The sequence below is a fragment of the Callorhinchus milii genome, unplaced genomic scaffold, assembly GCF_018977255.1.
Source record: "Callorhinchus milii isolate IMCB2004 unplaced genomic scaffold, IMCB_Cmil_1.0 Scaffold6, whole genome shotgun sequence".
NCBI lineage: Eukaryota > Metazoa > Chordata > Chondrichthyes > Chimaeriformes > Callorhinchidae > Callorhinchus > Callorhinchus milii.
Window position 1 is genome coordinate 462,982 of NW_024704747.1, and position 25,036 is coordinate 488,017.

General features: G+C 45.7%; 1 protein-coding gene across 1 annotated transcript; it reads right to left on the bottom strand.

Annotated features, from left to right (window-relative positions):
* On the bottom strand, positions 1-24,692 carry abcb6a (ATP-binding cassette, sub-family B (MDR/TAP), member 6a). The gene is made up of 20 exons (XM_042336088.1): positions 24,633-24,692; positions 21,723-22,254; positions 20,288-20,425; positions 17,818-18,007; positions 16,206-16,298; positions 14,321-14,513; positions 13,679-13,800; positions 12,482-12,591; positions 12,083-12,148; positions 11,120-11,245; positions 10,825-10,901; positions 10,591-10,654; positions 9,804-9,889; positions 9,660-9,717; positions 8,702-8,806; positions 5,368-5,542; positions 4,850-4,962; positions 4,269-4,363; positions 2,149-2,217; positions 1-1,342 (listed from the first exon to the last, which is right to left on the bottom strand). Exons 2-20 carry the CDS (start codon positions 22,236-22,238, stop codon positions 1,192-1,194), a joined length of 2,547 nt encoding a protein of 848 aa, XP_042192022.1. The 5' UTR covers positions 22,239-22,254; positions 24,633-24,692; the 3' UTR covers positions 1-1,191.
* Positions 24,693-25,036: the final 344 nt, after the last annotated feature.

Here is a 25,036-nt window from a genome sequence, read left to right on the forward strand (position 1 = left end):
AATTGCCCAAATGGAGATAAAAACGGGGATATAATTCTAAAATTAAACATGCTATACAACGTAAAAAACATTACATTTGTAAAGCACCTTTCATATGGTGTATATAACAGGCAAATTTCCCTTATAAACACTTTATGTGTGTTCTGAAGCGTTTACAATATCAGGTTACATATTGCACTCTCATTGGACAATCCACCTGTCCCTTTGTTCTGGATCTTCTCCCTGGGAATAACATGATTTCCACATGTTATTAATGAGCCCACATTAGCTAATTATAACATTACATTATTAACAGTATAAATACTACACAAACTCAAATATGTGCAAACACACCAATCACAGTTGGCATTGGCTGCCAGTGTAACGGGGACGGGAGGGGGACCGACCCACAGTATTTGAGGCCATGTTCATGTGAGACTAAATCTCTAACCAATAAATACTTTAATTTAGGTCAAGCTTGTGACATGCAAGACACGTTGCAAACAGTCCTCCTTTACGGCTCTGAGCTCTCGGGGAAGCAGCGGAGACGTTTCCACTGGCCCTTGTTCTCCCTTGGTTATTGTCACTAGTGCTTTTACAGGAGCTCCTGACCCTCAGCGTCTGTCCCTCACTGTCTGTCACTCCACTGACAGTGTGACACAGTTTGAAAGCCTGTGTGTGAAGTACAGTGAGGTGCTGTCACTCACTTAGTCTGAGGACTGTATGACCAGGACTTGAGGTCTTGATGCTCTTTCCAGAACGCCATGTAGCTGAGCATGAGGAACTTTCCCTTCTGGTGGACTGCGTTGGTGTGGGGGCAGAGGGAGCGCATTGGTATGGGGGCAGAGGGAGTGTGTTCGGGGAGGGGGGGGGAAAGATGGATAATGAGGTCACAGGGAAATTTCAGTGGAGATGATGCTGGTGTCACAAACGCACATTGCAGCTTTCACTCACTGCACTGCGACAGCTGTTAAAGAACAAGCGCTCCCTCTCTCTGGGATTACACCCCACATTCCTGGTCTGTGGGCTCCCACAACAGAGAAATATCACCCGGTAATAAGCTAGATTTATCAAGTTACAGTGAAGTGAGCTAGATCAGGAAGATTCCCGCGCCTTTAGTGACGGCGGCAAATAGAGGAACAATTCATCAGTTTACCTTTTTTTTTGTTTTTTCTGTATTTTTCCCAATTGGGTTATTTGGTTCCTGGGGGCTCAGTCACCCCTCCCGCTGCTTGGGGGCTGCAGCTTTTCTGAGCTCCTGTCTTTGATTTCTGAGTCTGAAGCAGAATCAGTTGCATCGACCTCTTGCTGTTTCATCCACATTCCAGAATAAACACCTCCTTTAGCCAGCAACTCATCATGCCTGGAACACAAGTGACAAAAATCAATCCCTCCACCTGCCCCACCCTGTCAAATGCTCACTTGTTGGCAGGACCAGGAGGGGAAGACTACTCACTTGGACAGGGATGTCCGGGACACTACACCGCGTGAGGGACGCTATATAAATACAAATTGCTGTAGTTGTTGTGTCCCACTCTGCTCCTGATAATTCTGCAGCCAAAGCCCTAAAGACTTACCTAAAGACTTATTCTAAATTCTGCTCTATGGTCCCCAAGGCTTGGCTCTTGCCAACCTGCACCTAACACTCTCCGACAGTAGGTAAGCTGGGTACCTGGGTAGCACTTTGGCCTCTGTATCAGAAGATTACGAATTCAAGCCCTATGTTGGAACTCTGAACTCACACAGTCGAGGCTAACATCCAGTCTAGTGCTAAGAGAGGGCTGCATTGTTGGAGGTACTGTTCTTCGGATGAAACGTTAACCTGAGGTCCCGTTTGTCTGTTTAGGTGGACATTAAAGATCTCATGGTACTATTTGAAAAGAGTAGAGTTTTCCTTGTATGCTGGTCTGGCTTGGAGATTCTTAAGTATCCTGATGTGTTTCAACATCTGTCAAGACACCTGGCTAACTAAAATAAACGCATGCCCCCCCCTCACCCCCAATTCACCTCACAACCAATCCCCCACCTACAGCTCCCACCCCTATACACCCCGGCACCCCCCATCATTCTGTATATGGTGTAACTGGCTGGCCAGAGGTAATGGTTCTGCAGTGAATGCCACCTCACAGCTTCACCTGCCCCACGGCCTCATCTGCCTCACCACCTCACCTGCCTCTCTCCACGAAGCGGCCATCTTGCAGCACCAGGATCTGATCTGCATTAATCACGGTTGACAACCTGGAGAAAAATTTACACAAGAGATTGTGTCAACAAGTCTTTCCACAAATCCTATTCCTTGCTCCAGACGCCCAAAGTGCTGCTGCACGTGTCTCCATTGCCCAGTGGTTCCCACTTCCAGTAATATATAAAAACAAAATTAGTAATTATAATCCTTGGATTTGACAAAGAGTCTTATCACGTAAAGACAACTCAAAAGCATTTCACAGAATGTTACTGTAAAGTGTGACTGTATAATTATAGGCAAATGTGGCAGCTGATTTATGTAGTAACATCCCACAAACAGCCACAAAATAACCAGAATTACACATTACAGCATGGAAACAAGCCATTCAGTCCAATTAATCTGCGCCAGTGTTTATGTGCCATGTGGTCCTCATCCCCTCCTAAGCCGCTCTCCACATCCACTTCTTACACCTGAAGACCTTTCCTGTCCCCCCCCCCTTTCCGACTTGGCATCAAGCTAACCCACAGTTAAGCACTCGGTGAAGCTTTCCCGCATGATGGCCGCTGTATAAATGCGAGTTGTTGTATTCTCTTCACTCGTGCGTATGCATCAAGTTTCCTTAAACACGCTGAGACTTCTTGCTTTGGCAGTGAGCCCCATATTCTCACCAGTCTCTGCGTAAAGAAGTTCCTCCTAAATTACCTTTTAGATCTGCAACTGTTTTACTCTTAACTGTCCTTGAAACCCACATCCATGCCACGACCTGTTCAGCTTTCCCCCACCTCCACAGCATCGCCCATCTCTGCCACTGCCTTTCCCCTCTTCCCTCAGGCCACAGAGACCCTCATCCACACTTTCATCAGGACTATACAAACTGCCCATTTGCTGGTCTTCCCAAATCTTCCCTCCACAAGCTGCAGACTATTCAGAACTTCAAGATCCTCATCCTCACTTTTAAAGCCCTCCACAGGGACGGCAAGTCCCTTCACCTCACCCCCTTTCCCACCTTCCACTTTGACTGTGCCTTTGGTTTATCTTCTCACCGCTTTTGCTCAGCAATCTTGGGCTTGCTGCAAGTCTCCCATCCCTTCTTTCCACCATTGGCAGTCGTGCTTTCAGCCACAATGGCTCGAGCCACTGGAACTCCCCCTTCTGTCTATCTTCAGACCTCCCTCTTTGACCATCACCTCCTCCCTTCCCCATGTCCTGCTCAGGGTTGGGCAACAGTTTTCTAAAGCACAAACACATTGCTCTACAAGAGCGATATAAATGCAAGTTGTTTTTCACTGTTCAGCCACTGCAGGACCTGCTCACAGCTGCAGCTGCTCCACTTCAAACACTCAGATTTAAAACATCTTTTCCCAAAGCCATTGTAATGGTTTATATTATCTCTATAATTGCAGTGTGCTGTAAGCAGCGCCTGCCTTCACTGCGCAAAGCCCAGGCCTGCCCCATAGCCCTGCACAGTCCTGTCCGGCCGGTCCTTCCCTCCTGACACCCGTGCCTCAGTAACAGCCTCCGCCCACATCAGAAACACTACTTTATAGTTTGTAAAGATCAGCATCAAAGTTTGGCTGTACAAACATACCAGCTAATAATCAAAGGGCAGGATCTGGATTTACAACCTGTTATCACTGCAGCAGCAGGAGGGCAAATCCCATCAAGTCCTCATGCTTCTTCATAAAGACTGCCTCAGAGAAACACATTAACCCTTTAATGAGGTGAGTAAATAAACTCAGCCTCACACACAGGAGAATGGAGTGCCCTGTACGTCTCACATCCACCTGCATTACCCTGCCTATCCACTGCCTAGGCATTGCTCTTGTGTACCCCAGTTACATGCCACAGGACTGTGCAGATACATGTAATGTTTCATATTTCAAAAACAAATTGGTCACTTAATCCACAACTGTTTGTGGGACTCCACTGAGCGCAATATGCTGCCTCATTTTGCCTACAAATACAGTCAATCCACTGTACAGTATATCCTACAAAGTTCTTTGATACGTCTCAACGACGTGATAAAAAGCTGTATCAAATGCAAGGATTATTATTATATTTACTGCAGAATACAATGCCATGTCTGCTGTTCCCAATGCCTTACCTGTGGGCCACCACAATGGTAGTTCTTCCAGTGCACACTTTAGCCAAGGAGGCCTGAATGTTCCTCTCAGTCTGTGTGTCTAAAGCTGACGTAGCCTGAGGAGAACACAAATTAATGAAACCCTGACAAAATCTTCAACATTAGAGGTAAGCCATCTGGAAAACAATACTTCACATGGTGTGAATGGTGTGAAAATGGAAGCACTTCCCCAGAGGCCTGAGAGGTAAAATCAACTGAGGAGTTTAAAAAAGAAATTAGATAGAAATTTGGGTAAAGTTATTAAGGGGAATTGAGAAAAAGTACAAGGCGTGAGACAGCGAGAGTGTGCATCCGTCTGAGATAATGACAGTGTGTAGCAAAGTGAGACAGTGAGTGTTTGTAATAGTGTGTGTGAGTGTATGTAACAGTGAGAGTGAGTGTCTGTAGTACCGAGAGTGATGTGTACTTAATTGATGACACCTCCACAGGATGTGAATACCACACAATCTCAGCGCCACAAGCATCTCATCTCCAATGAAGGAAAAGGCAGTGATTTCAGTGTTTGGGACAAAGTGGCTTTTCATGCTTCAGCTGTTGCTCACCTCATCGAGGAGGATGATCTGTGGGGCCTTTAGGATGGTCCTGGCGATGGCCACTCTCTGCTTCTCACCACCACTCAGCTTAAGGCCTCGTTCACCAACTTGTGTATCATAACCTGAAGGAGCGGTAGGTTATTATCAATATACACAGTAGGCAGGAACCACACGCACATGCTCTGCAACCCCCGCCCCATGCAACCCATTTCATGTGGGACGTTGTGTGCAAATTGGCTGCCATGTTTACCTACAGAACTACATTTTATACACCACAGTCACTACATTTTATAGTTCTGTGACAGACTTTGACACATTCTCCCGACATAAAAGATGCTGCATCAAATGCAAAGATATTATATGTTGTTAACCCCTCCCAGCTCCGCTCCCCCCCTAACAACCCATCCCATCACATCCACCTTTCCCATCTGAGCGCAGCCCCCCCCACCCCAATCCCCACCCCACTGCCCCCACCCACAGCGATCCATCCATTTAGTTGACCCAACCAAGATGCATACACTTCCTACCATCAGGAAAAGATACTATTTGCTCATGAATATCTGCTGCTCGAGAGGCCTCTTCTACCTCGTCATCGCTGGCGCTCACACGACCGTATCTCACATTGTTCCTGATGCTGTCGTTGAAGAGAACAGTGTCCTGAGGCACCACCCCAATGTGTGACCGCAGTGACACCTGCTTCACCTACACAACCAAATACACACTGCTGAGCAGCACATTCAAAAGGTGAACCTTACACCTACCACCACCCTCCCCACTGCACAACACCGGCCCTTCCCCCATAGCAGCACAGCCTTTCCATCCCACATGACGCAGCATCACGCTTTGAGCAAGGGCAAGACTCGACACTGAACTAGCAGCAGAGGCAGGTGATGAACCTGAATATCCCTCTTCATTCCTAGAATCGACAACTCACTGTGGAACCACATGAGCAGCACAAGAGAGCAGGAACTGCAAGCGAAATGTTTAGCAAAGGATGAAAGGTGGAACAAGTAGATTTAAAATGTTTCTGGAAGGAACTCAAGTCGCTTCGGGAAATAGAAAGGATTCAGGGCTGTACTCAATGAGACTGTGTCAAAGGTAATGTTTGGGAAGTTGGATTAGTATTAATCCCCGCTTCAATCTGAAACTATGACATTTGGCAGCTTTTTACCACGAGCTGCTGGAAGAGGTGAACAAAGCTGACATAAAACTGCTCTTGCATGCTACAGAGACTCCACAAGCTACGCACTGTGTGGAACAGATGCTTCGCTGTTGCCCAATAGACATTGTTCACTTTCAGCAGTGCTTTGATTTACACCCTCTCACACCAATCTCCCCAATGAAGCTGACACCATAACCCCAGGATCCAGCACACTGGCCCTTTGCTCTCACAAGGAATGCACTCCATCTCCACTAACTTATTAAGAATTAGGAAGTTTCTCAAAAGTGGAAAATAAACCAGATGTTTGCAGAACAGACTCCCTGTTCCCCTCCCCTCCCCCCATTACACCCCTCTCTCTGGTAAATAAAAACAAGGGTTATTTAATAAATCCCGTTCACCCTCTGCCCTCCAGCATGTGGCAGGGAAGGGACTGCTGATGTGAAGTTACCATAAGTTGTCACTAGTCAGTTGGCAGCTCAGCATTATCCAGAACATTAAACAGAAATCCTCAGTATAGAGGCTGTCCTTGGAACACATAACTGGTTCAAGAACAAAGAGGGTTGAGGGTGACCTGATAGAGGTCTTTAAAATTATGAGGGGTTTTGATAGAGTTAATAGGGAGAAATTGGTGAGTCAGTGACAAGAGGACATCGATTTAAGATAGTTAGCAAACAGGCACATGGGGAGGTTAGGAGAATGTTTTTCACACAGTTCGGAGTGATGGCTAAGGCAAAATCCATATTTAAGAAAGCTTTAAAAAAGAAACTAGATATCTATGCCCCTGCCCCCTACTATCCAGTGATCTCCTCAGTGCTTCTGTCCATCCACTCCATCTACTCTGGTAACTCAGGCCTCACTTTGCCCCTGCTCTCTTGAGATTTTCTGTCTAAATCTCTTTGCCTTCCACTCTCAACTTTCAAATGCCATTTAAAACCTTACCTTCTGACTATCTCCCACCCTGCTCGGCTCCACTCCAAACTTTATAGCACAGAAGAAGGACTTTGTACCATTGTGTGTGTGCTGCCTCCTCGTCCTTCTTGACCTCTCTGCTGCTTTCGACACCGTTGACCACTCTATCCTTATTCACCGCCTCTCCTCTCACTTCAACCTCCACGGCGCTGTCCTTGACTGGTTCAGATCGTACCTCTCATACCACCTGCAATTCAACTCCTCAAATGACTTCTCCTCTAGCCCCTGGATCGTCTTTTGCGGAGTTCCTCAGGGCTCTCCTTGGTCCCCTCCTCTTCAATATCTATATGCTCCCTCTTGGTGACATCATTTGCAGACATGGGTTCAACTTCCACATGTATGTGGATGACACCCAACTCTACCCCTCTGCCTCCACCCTTGACTCCAGGACCACTGCTGTCCTGACAGAATGTCAGCATTCAAGTCCTGGCTGAGGGCGAACTTTCTTCAGCTAAATGTCAACAAGACCAAGGCTCTCCTGATTGGCTCCCGTCAGCACCTTCTCACCTCAGGTGCTGACAGCACCGCCATCCATGGTTGCACACTCCACCTTGCTAAGCCAGTCCAGAAACTTGGCTTCTTGTTTGACTCTCAACTATCCTTTCTACTCCACATCCGTGCCATGTCCTGCTCTGCCTTACCCACCTCTGCAACATCGCCCGGCTCCGACACTGTCTCACACCGCAGTCCGCCAAAACTCTCATACATCAAGGCTCGACTAATCAAACTCATTGCTTGTCATCCAGAACTCTGCAGCCCGTGTCCTCTCCTGCACTAGGCTCCGCGACCCTATTAGCCCCATCCTTGCCCAACTCCATTGGCTTCCCATCACACAGAGGATACAGTTTAAGATCCTGGTCCTCACCTTCAAAGTCCTCCATGGTCTTGCTCCCTCTATCTCTCTGACCTCCTAAACCCCTACCATCCTGTTCGCTCCCTCCGCTCAACAGGCTCTGGCCTGCTTCATGTCACCCACCTTGCTCGCTCCTTGAAGAGTGGACCTTCCGCCACTCTGCACCCACCCTCTGAAACTCCATCCACTGTCCCTCCGTCTCGCCCCCTCCCTCGCCACCTTCAAGACCCATCTCAAGACCATCCTCCTTCACCGTGCTTTCGATCTCTCTGCTTCCCCTCCGCCCTCCACCCTCCCCCACCGACCCCCAGCTCTATACAAATGTAATTTTGTTATTGTTGACTCCGACCCCTTATCGTAAACGAGTGTGAGCTCTGTGTAACTATCTTCCTTACAATAAGGATTTGGAATGCACTGGATTAGACTATATTGCACTGAAACGCTCTGGGAAACTGCCCTGTGTGAAGGGCGCTATGTAAATTCAAGTTGTTGTTGCACTGCCTGAAGATTATTGGTCAGTGTAAAGCCATACACCACAGAGCAGACACTGAAACGTACAGTACAACCTTGGTACAACTTTTTAACCTCTGAGCCTGGAAAACAGCATTCTGTCATACTGTACACAGCACACAATAACAACAACTTGCACTTCTATAGTGCCCTCCACGCAGGGTAGCAGCTCAGAGTGCTTAACAGTGGCGGAGCCTGAAACCGAGCTGGTGGGGGGAGGTCACCGAAGAGCAGGGTTTTCAGGTTGGACTTGAAAAGGGGTGAAAAGGGGCATAGCGTGAGGATTGAGGGAGAGTGTTCCAGAGTTACATGTGTTACAGAACACATCAAAGGTCAGCACTCAGCAGCCTCACCCACCCTTCTTTACCTTAGAGATGTCCTGACCATCGATCTTAATGCAACCTCCGCAGACATCATAAAAGCGGAAGAGCAGACGGATGATGGTGCTTTTCCCCGACCCTGACGGCCCCACCTGGAACACAGTAACCATCACAGAGGCTTCATCCCAAGGTTGTTTGCGAGAAAGCTAAACATGACATGTAAACCGTTTAGCAGGTTTCAGATACTCGGAAAATTCAGCTTTTATCTTTGATAATTAATTTCAACCTCTTGTAAAGGATATGAATAGCATTGACCCTCCCCAACCCAACTCTCCTCCTGTAGGAAAGCTATGCTCAGGAGCAATATGTGTATGTGCATATGTCTGTATGGTCTTCCTTGCGGTGTGTTCCTGCCTGGAACCTGTGCATGTTTGAAGAAAGTATATTAATTTCCTCATTAACGAGGATCCCTTCATAGGTGACATTACTTGGGCTATAAACATGTAATTATTTATATCTTTAGGCTCTCATTCCCACAACAAGGTTGTTGCACATGTGGGGAGTAACTGAACCTGGGTCCAGATTTACTCTATTTATTTAGCATTTTCTGAGTGTCCAAAATTTTGTCAAATTGTTAAAATAAGTCCAAGTTCTTAAAAGAACTAGTATAAAATTTAGACTCATTTACAATTTGAGATGAGCATGAAGAATCATCATGTCTAGCTTTAACTATGCTAACTCCATGGTCGCTGGACTTCCAAACTCTTCCTCCATAAGCTGCAGATTATTCAGAATTTTGTAGCTCGTGTCCTCTCCCACACCAGGCTCCGTGACTCCATCACCCCACCCTCACCCGGCTTCACTGGCTCCCCATCTCCCAGAGGATAGCGTTCCAGATCCTCGTCTTCAATTTTAAAGCCCTCCACAGCCTCATTCCTCCCTACCTCTGTGACCTGCTAACACTAACGAAAGCCTGGAATGTCAAACACAGACAACGTAACTCACCAGAGCCACTGTGTGCCCAGGTGGCACTGTGAACGATATGCCTTTGAGGATTTCTTTCCTAGAAAATGAAGTTCAACATTAAAATTCAGGATAGCACGATTAGGTGAAGCTGTAGTACTCAGCCACATTGAACCGTAGACTTACCCAGCCACATAACTGAAGAAAACATCATCAAATTCAACCTTCCCCATTCGGAATACAAGATTTGCTGCGTTCACGTCATCAATGACCTGTAAGAGATCGAGCAGCCAGTCGTCATCAGTCTGACCTCATTTGTCGCTTTGACAAAAGTAGTTTATGTGACCTGCTCTTGCTGCCTACCATTGTTAGGCTGCGGGGGAAGCAGATACTCAGTCTGCCAATGCTGCCCAATGTCATAGTGACTATGGCCAACCTTGCCTTGCTTCTGTCACTCTGCCCAAGAGGAGGACCGTATCCCAGCCACTTCACAGCAGCAACTCACACAGATAGAAGCCATGGAAAATCTGCAGTACATCAGTGGTAAACCTCACAGTACAGTGTCTAGCTTAATCACACAGGATGAGGCTGTATTCCCATCATTTGGGATTCTGAAAATACTATAACCACAGATGAGATGTGACAGGGATCAGACGTGATGGATGGTTGTCCTCCTGCTGAAAGGACAAGAGCCTCTGGGGCCATTTACTCTACTGACTTGTGCTGATTTATTCAGAGAACTGGCAGAACAGCCCATCAGCTCACTGTTAGTGTTGGGAGACCAGGGGCTGGAGCTGGAGTTTTTTTAGATCATAACTTGTGGTGACACCATTGCTTCAGCATCTGCAACAAACAAGACTCTTCCTCTTGTCTCCCCCACTCATGTTTCTCTCCCGCCCCCCCCCCCCACTCTCCCGCCCACCCACCACACAGCTTATGTGATTGGCTTTCCTGAAGCTCCCATCACACTGACCTCCTGATCCTCTTTGAAAAGCTCAAACATATTTTCCATGTCTATAAACGAGCTCTGGATTATCCTGCGGACAAAGAGGGAGAATGGTTTTAAACTTTATTTTGAGGTGAAATTTGCTTCTGCGTTTCTAACATTGTATTTTCTTGTTATAAGGTGTGACTGAGAAGCAATGTGTGGCAGCAAGAAAAACACAGCTTGGCTGCTGCGTGTGCAGGGAAAGAAAGAAGTGCTAACCTGTAGTAGGTGCCAAACCAGTTGAGTGGAGCGTAGAGCTGAATAATGTACGTCCCAAACAGAACATAGTCACCCACCTGAGCAGTGAGGCAAGAACATCAATCAGATCAATTCATCAACGAGTTAACAACACAGAGCAGTATGCTGGGACCATACACTTAATGTATGGCTGTAGTTCTGTCTACTTAGGGTGGGGAAAGAAAGGGAACACAGAGCTCTCACTCTGAACACTATCAAATGCAAGGATTAATTATTATTAATAATATAATTTTGATCCCACTTAAGCTCCACTTACTTGAAATTTGTTCTCAGTCACAAAGTAGGCACAGAGCAGAGATCCAGCCAGTAGGCCAGAGCCAATTACGAGGTTCTGTGTTTGGTTCAGGAATGCAAGGCTGGCACCGGTCTTCCATTCTGCAACCTAAACACCAATGATCCCGGGAGGATTAAAGAGTGCAGATAATGTCAGACAGCCTTTTGGGGGAAGACTTCCAGATTTCCACTACCCTTTGTGTGAAAAAATGCTTCCTGATTTCACTCCTAAATGGCCTAGCTCTAACATTAAAATTATGCCCCCTTGTTCTGGATTTCCCTCAGCCCCCAAAGGAAATAGTTTTAATATATCTACCCTTTCGAGTCCCTTTATCATTTTAAACACCTCGATTAGATCACCCCAACCTCAACCTTCTGAACTCCAGAGAATAAAAGCCAAGTTTATGCAATCTATCTTTACAATTTATCCCCAGTAACATTCTGGTGAATCTGCGCTGCAGCTCCTTCAGGGCCAACATATCGTTCCTGTGTACTAACTTTTAGTGCTTTGTGTACATGGGACACATAAATCCTATTGCTCCTCCACAATTCCTAGTTTTTCACCATTAAGAACATATTCTGACCTGTCATTCTTGGACCCCAAGTGGATGAGCAAACGTTTTCTCCATCCACCACAGGGTCTGTCCACTCATTGTCTATTCCTCCTTGTAACTTCCTGCTCCCATCTGCACAAGTTACTAAGCCTCCTAACTTGGTGTCACCTGCAAATTTGGATATACAGCCCTTTAGTCCTTCAAATAAGTCATTAATATATATGGTGAGAAACTGAGGCCCCGGTACAGATCCCTGGGGGACACTGGTTACATCTCACCAACCAAAGGTTATTATTATCTGTAATTGGCCTTGGTGCCCCTGGGTAACAGAGTAAATCAGATGGAGGTTCTGTTCAGTTACTTTAAAACTCTTTGCCTCATTTTGCTCTTACCTGATATTTCAATATAGCATCATTGAAGCGATTCACCTCGTAGCCTTCAGCATTGTAGTACTTGACCTGAAGGGACACAGTCAGAGCTGTTCATGTAATGTGGGCATTCCAGCTTCAGACAGAGACATGGTACATGGCAACAATGACACAGAGATTCCAGCTACAGGCAGAGAGATGTGGTTTGCTTAAATATGCTTCTTGCCATTAAAGTCAGGTTTTACTGGTTTGACCCCAGAGAATCAGTGAATTATCAGAAGGTTAAAGATTTTGCGCTGCCTGAGATACTATTTGTTCAAATCCACTCATTGTCACATTGTCACCGTTCAGTGGGGGTGGCCCATCTCTCCCGCCCAACCCTCAGTGCCGGCCGAGCCTATCAGTCACCTCGATGTTTCGTACCGTTTCAAAGTTAAGCAAGGAATCGACAGCCTTGGACTTTGCCTCATTGTCCCTCGTGTTCATTTCTCTTCGGTACTTTGTTCTCCATTCGGTTATTGCAATGGTCATGCCTGTTAGTGGAGAAACAGCAGCAACTAGCACAAACTGCTCAGTGGCTTCCTCGGAAACTGCAAACATTTGGAGTTTGTTGGTAAACACCGAGTCTTTGTATCATGTGTCACAGAATTAATGTTACACTGCCACTTCAGTGTCTCTCACTCACTGCTGCAATATTGCCTGCCTCCAACACTGAAAAACTGCCTACTAATTTCACTCGTAAATGACCTAGCTCTAATTTCAAGATTATGCCCCTTGTTCAGATTCCTCCACCCGAGGAAATAGTTTCTTTGTATCTACCCTTTCAAATCCCTTTATTATTTTATAAATCTCAATCAGATTCTAAGTACTCCGAGATGCTATCCTGTGTGAAGGGCGCTATATAAATGCAAGTTGTTATTATTCTTTTCAGTAGTGCTTTTAGTCACCCTCCACAGTGTCCCCCATCCCAGCTCGAGCTCCCAGATGCTGTGTGAAGTGCTTTGAGGTGTCCTCCAGACAAGCTGGAAACAGTTGCACAAAATGGAATAGCTGGAGATGCTCTTCACAGGGTTGGGGGTGGGGGGGGTAGAGTGATGCCCATGGGCTAGTTCTATAATAACATTAGAAATGAATGGCTATTGGTGGCAATTCCTGAATGTAGCCCAATTTTTTAAAAATATAAACAGAAATCTGCAGACTAGCGACTGAAAGAGAGATGCAGGCTAAAGCTGCATCAGCCCTGTGTGTTCTGTGATTCTCTCAGCTCTGCTCTCCTCCAGATACAGCTTAAATTGTTAGACAAGGATCTTAAGCCCACACTTATGATCTTTCGTTATGGGAACAAACTGGAGGCTGTAGTGGCTAATGGAGGGACTGACTGCACTTTAGTCCTGTTACAGTTTATAAATGTAGCATCAGTCACTGATAATAATAATTAATAATAATATTGTTGATGAGATGTCTCAAAGCGCTCACAGGATATACTGCAAAGTGGTTTAACTGCATAGTTTGAGGGCAAAACACATTGGCCAATTGCACACAGCAGTGTCCCTCAAACAGCCATGAAGTGAATCCACTGGGGATTGTTGGCCGTGTGGCAGGTATGTCTGAGGTACTTACCCAGGTACAGTGCCATGCATAGGAACACGATGAGTCCAAACCAGGCGCTGAAGTTGGAAATGAAGTAAATGATGGCGATGATAATATCAGCAATCGTTGGGAAAATACTGAACACAATGTAGCTGTGAAAAAACAGTTCATTTGTGTTGAACTATAATAATAATCCTTGTTCTATTAACAGTTTTATCACATTGGTGAACTGTTTCAAAGCACTTCATAGGATTTACTGTACAGTGTAGTGACTGTGTATTTGCAGGCAAACATGGTAGCCAATTTGCACATAGCAGGACACTGGGAGAAACTCTTTTCTCTTTTTTAATAGTGCCATGGGATATTTTAATTTCCATTTGAAAAGGCACACACAGAACCTCAGTTTAACGTCTTATCTGAAGGGTGGCATTTCCGACAACGCAACCTCCCCCACCCAGCACTATATTGGAATATCAGTTAAGACTGTCAGCCAATGTGAGGTTTCTGACTGGAAGGTGAGAGAGCAACAGACTAAGCCAGGCTGACAGCTAATTCATTGTATCAGGAGATACTGCAATATAATATTGTAGTCACTGACAGGTGGCAATAATAGAACATTAGCAGAGACCTGTCTGGGACTGTGTGTGGGGTTGCGTCAGTGACCAGTGATACCTGAGCAAGCTGTTGATGCTGCTGGTGCCTCTGTCCACACTGCGGAGCACCTCCCCAGTCTTCCTGCCCAAATGCCATCGCAGTGAGAGCGAGTGAAGGTGGGCAAAGAGGCGGATCTGCACCTCGCGGTTGGTGAATTGCTGCACTCGGATCCATAGGAAGGAGCGCAGATTGTTTACAAAACCTGAGGAGCCTAAACAAAAACCAATCAGTTATGTATAAACCAGCCACAGCCTCCTCCTCAGACCCTGATCAGGGCCACAAGGAAACCCTCCTCCACAACCCTCAGCCTCTGTTCTGACTGCCAGGAGTTCCCAGACTCTCATATCCCCTTTTCTCTTCTTCTGGCTATTTCTGTGCTTTCTGATCAAGTCCTTATATAATACAACAACAAGGTGCATTTACATTGTGCCTTTCACATAGGATAACGCCTGTGGGTGCTACACAGCAAAATACTGAGCTATTGGGAACAATATTGGACAAAGTGGCAACTGATTGGTGTAAATGTAATCCAAACCAAAACCTGTGAGATATTGAAGTGTATCGTGTGTCAGCCTGGTTCAATGGTAGCACTCACGTCTGAGTCAGAAAGTTGTGGGTTCAAGCTCCACGTTCGGACTTGAACTCACGTAGTCTAAGTTTACACTCCAATGCAGTCACTCCACTTTATAGTAATCCTGTGAAGTGTTTTGGGACATCCTCCCGACGTGAAAGACGCTATACCAAATACAAGGATTATGATGTTATTACAGTTTAAATCACTGTAGATGTAATTTCTAACATATGAATGGAAGTTACTTTTCTTAGTACGTTTGAACTTCCTAAAATAACTCTTTTCTTTAGGAAGTTGATAATTTGTTTTCCAGGTATTGTCAGCCATTTCTGAATTGTCTTATTAACAGTCCAGGTTGCACTGATGATTATACGAACCATACTTGTTTTATACTGCCACATGCATCCCCATTCAATTTGTAGATCGATATAATTCCTGATCTTCTCTGTTCTCTGGTTCCTTATTTCTTGTGCTGTAATCACTTGAGATAGCCTTATGAATAATCCATATGTACAATCTAGGGTTTTTATGATAATATCTGGTTTGTTACAAATGACTGTACTAGCTGTATGTACGGCTTACTGGACTCTGGCTATTTGAAATTCAGACCTAGATGGACCAGACCTGAAATGGAAAGTTTTTAAATTTCCTCGGGCCTATGTGCATGTAGCCTCTCCATAGCCTCCGCTCCCCCAGCAGCCTCTCCCCCTAGCCTCTCCTCCCCACATCCTCCCCTCCTCCTAGCCTCCCCTCCCCACATCCTCCCCTCCCCCAGCAGCCTCTCCCCCTAGCCTCCCCCCCCATTAGTCCCTCCCCCAGCACCCCTCAAACAGCTCCCCTCCCCCCAGCCTCCCCTCACCAGGGTTATTGAGTTTGACTCAGCTTGAATCCTGTGAGCAGACGATGGCTTGTTCGCGGGATTCAAACAATTCTAATGCCAGTATCTGCATTTACCGGCTCTGAAACAAGTTGGTAAATACCAGGACCAGCGTTGTCATACTGAGCCAAACCAGATCCCCCTCTCGTATTGGTGACTCCCGACACCTGTCTGTTCAGTGCTTTGGGACGTCCCCGCGATGTGAAAGGCGCTCTATAAATGTAATTTTTGTTGTTGATGGTGGTGTTCCAGCTAGCTGTGGTTTTAGTGTATTATAATATTACTATTTATATAATTAATATCTTATAATTATTATTGTTGCTATTGAATGAGCAACCCACATATTCCCCAGTTATTGTGAAACCATTTAGTATGCTTGCTGAGGCTGCTTTTTATAGTCAATATTCAGGTGGTTCTCAGGACAATTTGTGAGACAAACGTGTGTAATCTCCTACCTGCACCGCCTCCCTGTAGGAACTTGAGAAAGGCGTACATGCAGACGGTCAGGGATAACGTCTTCCAGCCAACTCCTGTACTCAGTTCATTTACTGTGTAAGAGAAACATACAGCCAGCAGATATTAATATGGTGAACGGAGGTGCAATATACAAACAGAATGTGATTTAAAGCAACAAATTAGCACTTCAAAGAAAATAATATATAATAATCCTTTCAATTGATATAGCGCCTTATCACGTCTTCGAGACATCTCAAAGTGCTTCACAAAATATACTGTAAAGTGAATTGCCTTTATATTTTAGGGTGATATGCAGCAGCCAACTGCGCATAGCAATTTATAAATATATAATCTATAAATTTACAATATATAAAGCCCTGGAGGAGGTAGTTTGGTGCTAACCGCCCCACTAAATCTATCCAATTCCTATCCCATGAACATTGGTCCATTACCTGCATTAAAGGACAATGGTAAAACAAGGAAACCCAACAGAAGGCTGTGGATGCTCAGTCCTTGAACATATTCAAGACTGAGGTTGATAGATTTCTAAAGGATACAGGGATTAAGGGATATGGGGATAGGGCAGGTAAATGGAATTAGGTTACAAGATCACCCATGATCTTGTAACCTAATTCTTATTAAATGGAGGGGCAGGCTCGAGGGGCCAAATGGCTTACTCCTGCTCCTACGTCTTATGGTCAATCAGAGGAAGGTTTTGCATAGGATCTATCAGAACATGGAAGGCCTTACCAAAATGGCTATTGTAGCTGAGACTATAACAGGTTTAAAAGGCAATTTGATAAATACTTGATGAAAAAAAAATCCTTGCATTTGGTATAGTGCCTTATCATGTCATTGAGATGTCTCAAAGCGCTTCACAGGATATACTGTAAGTGTATTTACTGTGTTGTTTGTGGGCAAAATGCAGCAGCCAGTTTGTGCACAGCAATGTCCCACAAACAGTCATGGAATGAGTGACCAATTTTACTTGGGGGATTGTTGGTCAGGACACCTGGAGAAACTCCCTTCTCTTTTCAAATAGTGCCATAGGATCTTTAATGTCCACCTGAACAGGCAGATGGGACCTCAGTTTTAGGTCTCATCTGCAGGACAGCACCACCAACAATGCAAAACCCCCCATACCCCATCACTGCATCGGAGTGTCAGCTTAGACTTTGTGTTTCTAAGTCCTGAGATGGGCCTCGAACCCACAACCTTCCGACTTAAAGGCAGGAATGCCACTACTGTGCTAGGCTGACATGACATGATACAGAGTGGGAAAAAAGTTGGGCGTGAGTGAGATAGCACTGTAACAATAATAAACAATATTGTTTAACAACAATAATATTATTTAACAATAATAAATTGGTCACTTCAATCACGACAGTTTGTTGGACACTGCTGTGAGCAATCGGCTGCCGCGTTTCGCCCACAAAATATACAGTCAATTCACTTTACAGTATATTCTGTGAAGCGTTGTGAGACGTCTAGAAGTGAAAAGCACGATATCAAATGCAAGTATTATTATTGTTGTCTAAATGCCTTTTTTATGTTTAGGAACATTTCTATGATTCTATGAACTAGAACAAATAAAATGAAGTTGTAACATACCAATGTTCTTGTAATAGATGGGCACAAAGACGTTGATGGCTCTCTCTGCCCCCAGGAGGAGCAGACACAGGAGGACTAGACCCTGCAGCAGCATGTTCCCTTGGGGCCACATGTATGGCAAAAGCAACTGGATCTTCTTCCGAAAGTCCTTCCAAGTTGACTGATTCCTGTCGTTCTGGTTTAAGAGATGCTATGAGAAAAGAAACGTGCTCAGACACAAAGCCTTACTTTTAAATTGAGATTAAATATATGCAATGTTGGCCTCATGCACAGGTGAGGAAATGACCCCATTTCGAGTGTAGCCTCTCATACCATGAAGTCAACATAACCGTGGCTTTGGCATTTACTGCTTTCTTTCAGTTCCACCACAGTGGCCATTTGTACTTGATGTAGAAACCCTTCACCCCGACATCGTGCTCTCAGCCATGAAGTGCTGCTGAATGTGATCAGCTATGGTCAAGAGCTTAAAATTGTCAGGTACCAGTACCTCTTTCCGTCGGTTTGTCTCAGTTGCCTGCATCACTGGCGTAATAAATATAAAGATTTAGGCTTAGATTAGAAAACAATTATTTTTCATACCTCTGGCCACTTTCTGAACCAGCTGACACCCATGATGATCTGAGTGAATCTGCTATTGAAGGGAAAGAGCTTTCTCTTTAGGACAATGAGAGATTTTTCCTCTTTGATCTGTGGTTCCTGATGAAGTGAGTTCTTTGTTACCAGAAATGGGAATGTGCAGTTGGGAGATGAAAGATGCTGACATGGTCACAGTGTAATATAATGCAGTATGTGCAGTGCCACGGGATTTTTTTCACCAAATTGACGCAAACAGTACTGCGTAACTCCAGTTACAAGAGCCTTGAGGCAATAATGTGCAGTCTTGTAGCATTGTGGTTAGAGCACTCGCCTCACAAGCAAGAGCACCTTGGTTTGATTCCTAGGCAGGCTGAAACGTTGGGCAAGTCTCCTTAATCCACACACCTCAGTTTATCTAGCAGTAAGGAACCCGATTGTTAATCGATTGGCGGATTGCTTTTCCGGGGATAAAATTCCCTTCGAAATAATAATAATTTGGACACTCAATCCACGACTGTGTGTGGGACACTGCTGTGCGCAATTGGCTGCTACATTTCACCCACAAAATACGCAGTCAATTCACTTTACAGTATATTCTGTGAAGCGCTTTGAGACGTCTTGAAAACGTGATAAGGCGCTATATCAAATGCAAGGATTATTATTATTATTATACTAGAAATTGATGTGCGTTCTCAGGAAGTTGCCCTTATACCCCTTGGACCCTGCAACAGCTATAGTTCTTTTATGACATTCTGAACTTCTGTGATCAGGGCTCTCTCTGCCTTCTTATCCTCCTCGACCTCTCTGCTGCCTTCGACACTGTCGACCACTCCATCCTCATACACTGCCTCTCCTCTTTAGTTAATCTTCGCGGACCTGCCCTTGCCTGGTTCGATTCCTATCTCTCCTACCATCTCCACTTTGTTGCCTCGAACGGTTCCTCCTCCAGCCCCTGACTGTCACGTCTGGCGTCCCCCAGGACTCTGTCCTTGGCCCTCTCCTCTTCAATATCTCCCACTTGGTGACATGCTCCCACTTGGTGACATCATCCGCAGACGTGGGGTCAACTTCCATATGTATGTGGATGATACCCAACTCGTATCTTTCTGCCTCCATCCTCAAGTCAAGGACCATTGCCTGTCGGACATCAAGTCCTGGATGAGGGCAGATTACCTACAGTTGAATGTGAACAAGACTGAGGCCTTCCTGATTGGCTCGCACCAGCGCCTCCGCACCTCCGACTCCATTGGCTCCCTATCCTTCAGAGGATCCAGTTCAAGATCCTGGTCCTCACCTACAAAGCCCTCCATGGCCCCACCCTATCTCTGTGATCTCCTAACCCCCTATCAACCCGCCCGCTCCCTCCGCTCAGCCGGCTCCGGCCTACTCTACGTCCCTCGACCCACCCGTCCCACACTGGCAGCAGAGCCTTCAGCCACTCTGCCCCCAACCTCTGGAATTCCATCTCCAATCACTCCGCCTCGCCCCCTCCTTAGCCTCAAGTCCTGCCTCAAAACCCTCCTCTTTGACCATGCCATCGGTCACCCCCCTTTCCCTCCCGTCTCTTCTCTCCCCCCCCCCGACCCCAGATCGGGTCTGAAATGCTGTACACTGTACAGCACCTTGAGACGTCCTCCCGTCGTGAAAGGCGCTATACAAATGTAATCTTGTTGTTGTTTATGCAATGTCAGAGTTTCACCAAGTTCATTCTGTACTGCACCCAAGGAAACTGTTCTCTCTTCTCTATACCTAGAGCACTGCATGCAGTTCTAGTCACCACAACATAAGGGGGGGATACTCAGGCCCAAGAGACAGTATAGAGGAGAGCAATGGGGATGATACACTAATGCTTGTGCAAGATTGCTCACCGAGAGCCAAGGTACATTCCACAAACCTCGCTGTATTCGATGTCTCGTTCATCCTCATTTATCAGCAGCATATACGGCCTTTGAGGTAAACCGGGTGCTTTCAATCCCAGGGTGAAAAGCAGAAATGTACAGCTGTATCGCACCAGCCACAAACCAAACTGCACCTGGAGCAAAGACATACAGGAATCATTCAGGTTGGCATTACAGCACAGAACTACCATAAATCTGCTCTATATGACTTTAATTACCAGCATCTCACTGACAGCACAGGGACACAACAACCCCTTCAACTCTACAGCCCAGTCACTCCCTGCTGCTTTTTGCCTATAAACACTGTCACTACATTCTACACTGGGCAAACGTGGCAACTAATTTGCACACAGTAATGTCCCATAAACAACCATGAAGTGAGTGACCAATTTTATCTGGGGGTTGCTGATCATGATACCGGGAAAAACTCCCTTTTTTAGAACGGTTCCATAGTTATCTTCAACTTCCACTTGAACAGGCATCCATCTCATCCGAAGGATGGCACCTCCAAAAATGCAACACCTGCCCCAACCCTGCACTGGAGTGTCAGCCTAGACTGTATGAATTCAAAGTCCCAATCTGGGGCTTGAACCTACAAACATCGGCAGACCCTCTGCCTCGCCCCTTCCTTTATGGTCTGTCTCAAGACCTTCCTGACAAGTCTTGGCTGTTTCGGGAGGTGTGTATTGAGTGAGATAGTGTTTCATTTTCTGTTGAGTCATGGGACCAGTTTTGCTGAGTCACTCAGAGCAGTGCTTAACTTGTTTCTTTCCCAGCTGCTACTTAAAAACTTAATATTCATGCCACTGCTTTAATTTGAGCCAACGTTTGCTTTTCGTATAGTATGAACATTTTGATAACACCTCAGAATGGAATGATTTTAGGATCAAAAAAGCCATTGCACCCAATAATCCCAGAGGGGCTGCCAATGTTTGTAGGTTCAAGCCCCAGGTTGGGACTTTGAATTCACACAGTCTAGGCTGACACTCTAGCGCAGGGCTGGGGCGGGTGTTACATTTTTAGAGGTGTTATCCTTCGGAAGAGATGGATGCCTGTTCAAGTGGACGTTAAAGATAACTATGGGACCGTTTGAAAAAAGAAGGTAGTGGGAAAGGTTTTCTGGAAGATAAGACCGAAAAGGCCTTCTTCGTGCAAACTAATCTTGTTATCTTGTGATATAAACATACCAATGCAACAAATTTCATCACCATCCTACAGAATAGAGTTACAAAGGAGAGTTACCTTAAGCCTTAATATTATTACCCCTATTATTGTATGAACGTTTTGGTAACACCTCATAATGGAATGATTTTACGAACAAGAAAGTCATTTCACCCAATAACCCTTCTTAGTCTCAAAATTCTCGTGTGCCTCAATCCTGGAGAGTCACCATTCAAACATTATATTCCAATTCAGTCACCTAGGACCTACCTTTTGGTCAGTGTTGTCCATTGACCACCACCACAACGGACTTCCCCACGATATGAATGCCAGATTCTCAGCTGCAAAAGCCAGCGCCCAGAAGAATAGCAGGATTGCACTATGGCCATGTGTTCTGTCCTGCAACAACACTTTAGTGCGCTCTAAATGTAGCAAAGCGATGGCACATGTCCATCCAATGACAGATAAACAAAAGTAGACAATCATGTATCCATGCAGTACACCTAAGCCAAAGGTTTGCCAGAGAATATATGTTCCAAACTGTAGGATTAGGAGCAGTGAAAACAACAACTGCATCAGGTAGAGACGAGAGTGAGGTACATATTTTGGCTCCATTGTAGTACCATATGCGTTATAACAAGCGCACTGTAATGTACCAAAGACGAAGCTGACACTCAAAAGTACTGTTGGAACTAAAGTGAAATAGAAACATGGAGAAAGCCCTTGTTGTGTCCAAACTTCTGATAAGGATGTGTTACCTTCACAGTAACCTTCAAGATTAGCCATTTTGAAGAATTACCAGCTGAAAAACAAAATTAACACTTTTAATAAGGTAAACGGGACAAGCAATTTCAACTGATCATCAAGTCAATAAGGAACTATAAAATCAGCGCTATTTAAAAGAAGTTGTTGTTGGACCACAGTTGTCATCAACTGTAGTAGTTATTTCTTAGCAATATGTTTACCAGTATTCATAACTTCTGAAATTGTTTCTATTGCTCATCTAGATACAACAGCAACTTGCATTTATATAGCACACTTCACACAGGCAGCATCCCAGAATGCTTAAAGATACCTTGCTCAGATAGAATCATAGAATTTTACAGCTCGGAAGCGGGGAATCTGCCCATCATTTTTGGAGGTGCTATCCTTCGGAAGAGATGGATGCCTGTTCAAATGGACATTAAAGATAACTATGTAACCGTTTGAAAAAAGGTAGTAGGAAAGGTTTTCTGGAAGATAAGATCAGATGAACCGAAAAGGCCTTCTTCGTGCAAACTAATCTTGTTATCGTATGCTAGCCAATCTGTTGGGGGATAGGGGACCAGTGGAGCCTGATGAGTACTGAGGCTTGTCGAGTTTGCTGCAGGTGAGGATATGGGTGGGAGAGTCTTGAATCAGTTGGAGCATATCAATGGTGAAATTTAAGGGAGACCGGCGATGATGTAGTTGAAAAAGTTGAGTTGAGAGGTAGGAAAAACATGCATATTGGTAACATTTGAAATACAGGCATAGGCGATTGAATTCTATTCTTTGTTGCTTAATTGCTGCCTAGTTGCCAACAGTAAGAAATAATTTAAATGAAAGATATAGTCCACCTAACCTCACCTCAATGCAGCTGAAACCCATTCATTCCTTTGGAAACTCTAGACTTTGTTTGTCAAACATACTCCTTGCCAGTCTTTCCATAAGGTCCAGCTTATACAATATTCCCCAGCCATAATCATCTTCCACACAAGTCTCTGTGTACTCATTCTCCCCCATCTATATAAATGACCTGGATTTGGGTATAAGGAGTACAATTTCCAAGTTTGCAATGATACTAAGCTATGAAAAGTAGTAAACAGTGAGGAGGACACTAGCAGACTGCAAATGGACATAGACAGACTGGTAACATGGGCAGACACGTGGCAGATGAAGTTTAATGTGGAGAAATGCGAAGTGATCCATTTTAGGAGGAGGAATGAGGAGAGGCAATATAAGCTGATGGTACAAACTTAAAGGGGGTGAAGGAACAGATATATAATAATAATAATCCTTGCATTTGATATAGCGCTTTTCACATCTTCTAGACGTCTCAAAGCGCTTCACAGAATATACTGTAAAGTGAATTGACTGTATTTTTGTGGGCGAACGCGGCAGCCAATTGCGCACAGCAGTGTCCCACAAACAGTCGTAGACCTGGGGGTTCATATAAGTAAATCTTTGAAGGTGGCAAGATAGGTAGATAAAGCTGTTAAAAATGCATATGGAACACTAGGCTTTATAAATAGGGGCAAAGAGGACAAAAGTCAGGAGGTTATCAGGAGAGGCGAGAGAAGCTAGGATTGTTCTCCTTGGAGCAGAGATTACGAGGAGACTTAATTGAAGTTTTCAAAATTATGAGGAGGAACGAGGAGAAACTATTCCCACTGGCGGGTGGGTCGGTAACCCGAGGACACCGATTTAAAATAGTTGTTAAAAGAAACAGAGGAGAGGTGAAGAGAAATGTTTTCACACAGCGAGTTGTCGGGCTCTGGAATGCAATTCGCTGAAAGGCTGGTGGAAGCTGATTCGATAACAATTTTTAAGAGTAGATAATTATTTGGGGAAGACAAGTTTATAGGGCTATGGGGAGAGAGCGGGGGAGTGGGATTGAATTGGAAGCTCTTTTCAAGGAGCCGGCACAGACACGATGGGCCGAATGGCCTCCTTTTGCACTGTATAATTCCATGATTCTATGATCTTCAAAAGGCTCCATTGACTCCCTGTCCCCCTCGTTACTAATGGGTCTTTATCCTGAACTTCAAGTCCACTTAGCCCCACACTGACTCCCTCCGCAACCTCCTCCAGCCCCGATGCACTCTTGGGCCTTCTGCACACCCTCACACACTGAGCTTTCAGCCACTGCTCCCCAACTCTCTGCCCCCCCACGTCCTTCCCCAGGACCCCTTGCCCCTTCCCAGGAGCCCTCCCCAAGAGCCCATGCCCCCTCACGCCCCTCCCCCAGCCCCCTCACGCCCCTCCCCCAGCCCCCTCACGCCCCTCCCCCAGCCCCCTCCCGCCCCTCCCCCAGCCCCCTCCCGCCCCTCCCCCAGCCCCCTCACGCCCCTCCCCCAGCCCCCTCCCGCCCCTCCCCCAGCCCCTCACGCCCCTGCCCACACCGTTCCTGTGAGGCCCTCTCACCGCACACCGCTTTACCTCGTCATTCAGGCGGCACCTGAGTGTACAGTACAGCCGCCCTGTGGCCGCTTAAACCGGAGTCTGACCGCGATCAGCGGAAATAGCCGATCAGAGTCACAGTGGGTGGAGGCGAGACTCGAGACTCGGCAATCCCCGCCCCCACCCGCCCCCACCCGCCCCGCCCCCACCCGCTGGGTCCTAGAAGCCGCCGATGACATTTTGATTAAACAATCCTACAGTTTAGTCCTGGGGCCAACTGCCTGTTGTTGGATCTTCGGGACTGTGGGTTATGTATCACTGTGTACCTCACATCAGAAAATGGCTAAAGTGCACTACAAAGGGCCCGGGCAAACTTTTACAGTCATTGCACCAGACCAAACTGCTTTACTCCTCAGGCATGAAAAATCACCTATCTCAACCAA

What these genes read in the sequence shown, in the direction of transcription:
- abcb6a (XM_042336088.1), bottom strand. Translation starts at nt 22,238, where the DNA reads ATGGCTAATCTTGAAGGTTACTGTGAAGGTAACACATCCTTATCAGAA. An exon ending in CATCTATTACAAGAACATTG is followed by an intron (nt 16,299 to 17,817) that starts GTATGTTACAAC and finishes TCTCTTACACAG; the next exon opens with TAAATGAACTGAGTACAGGA. An exon ending in TGGTTTGGCACCTACTACAG is followed by an intron (nt 10,655 to 10,824) that starts GTTAGCACTTCT and finishes CTTTGTCCGCAG; the next exon opens with GATAATCCAGAGCTCGTTTA.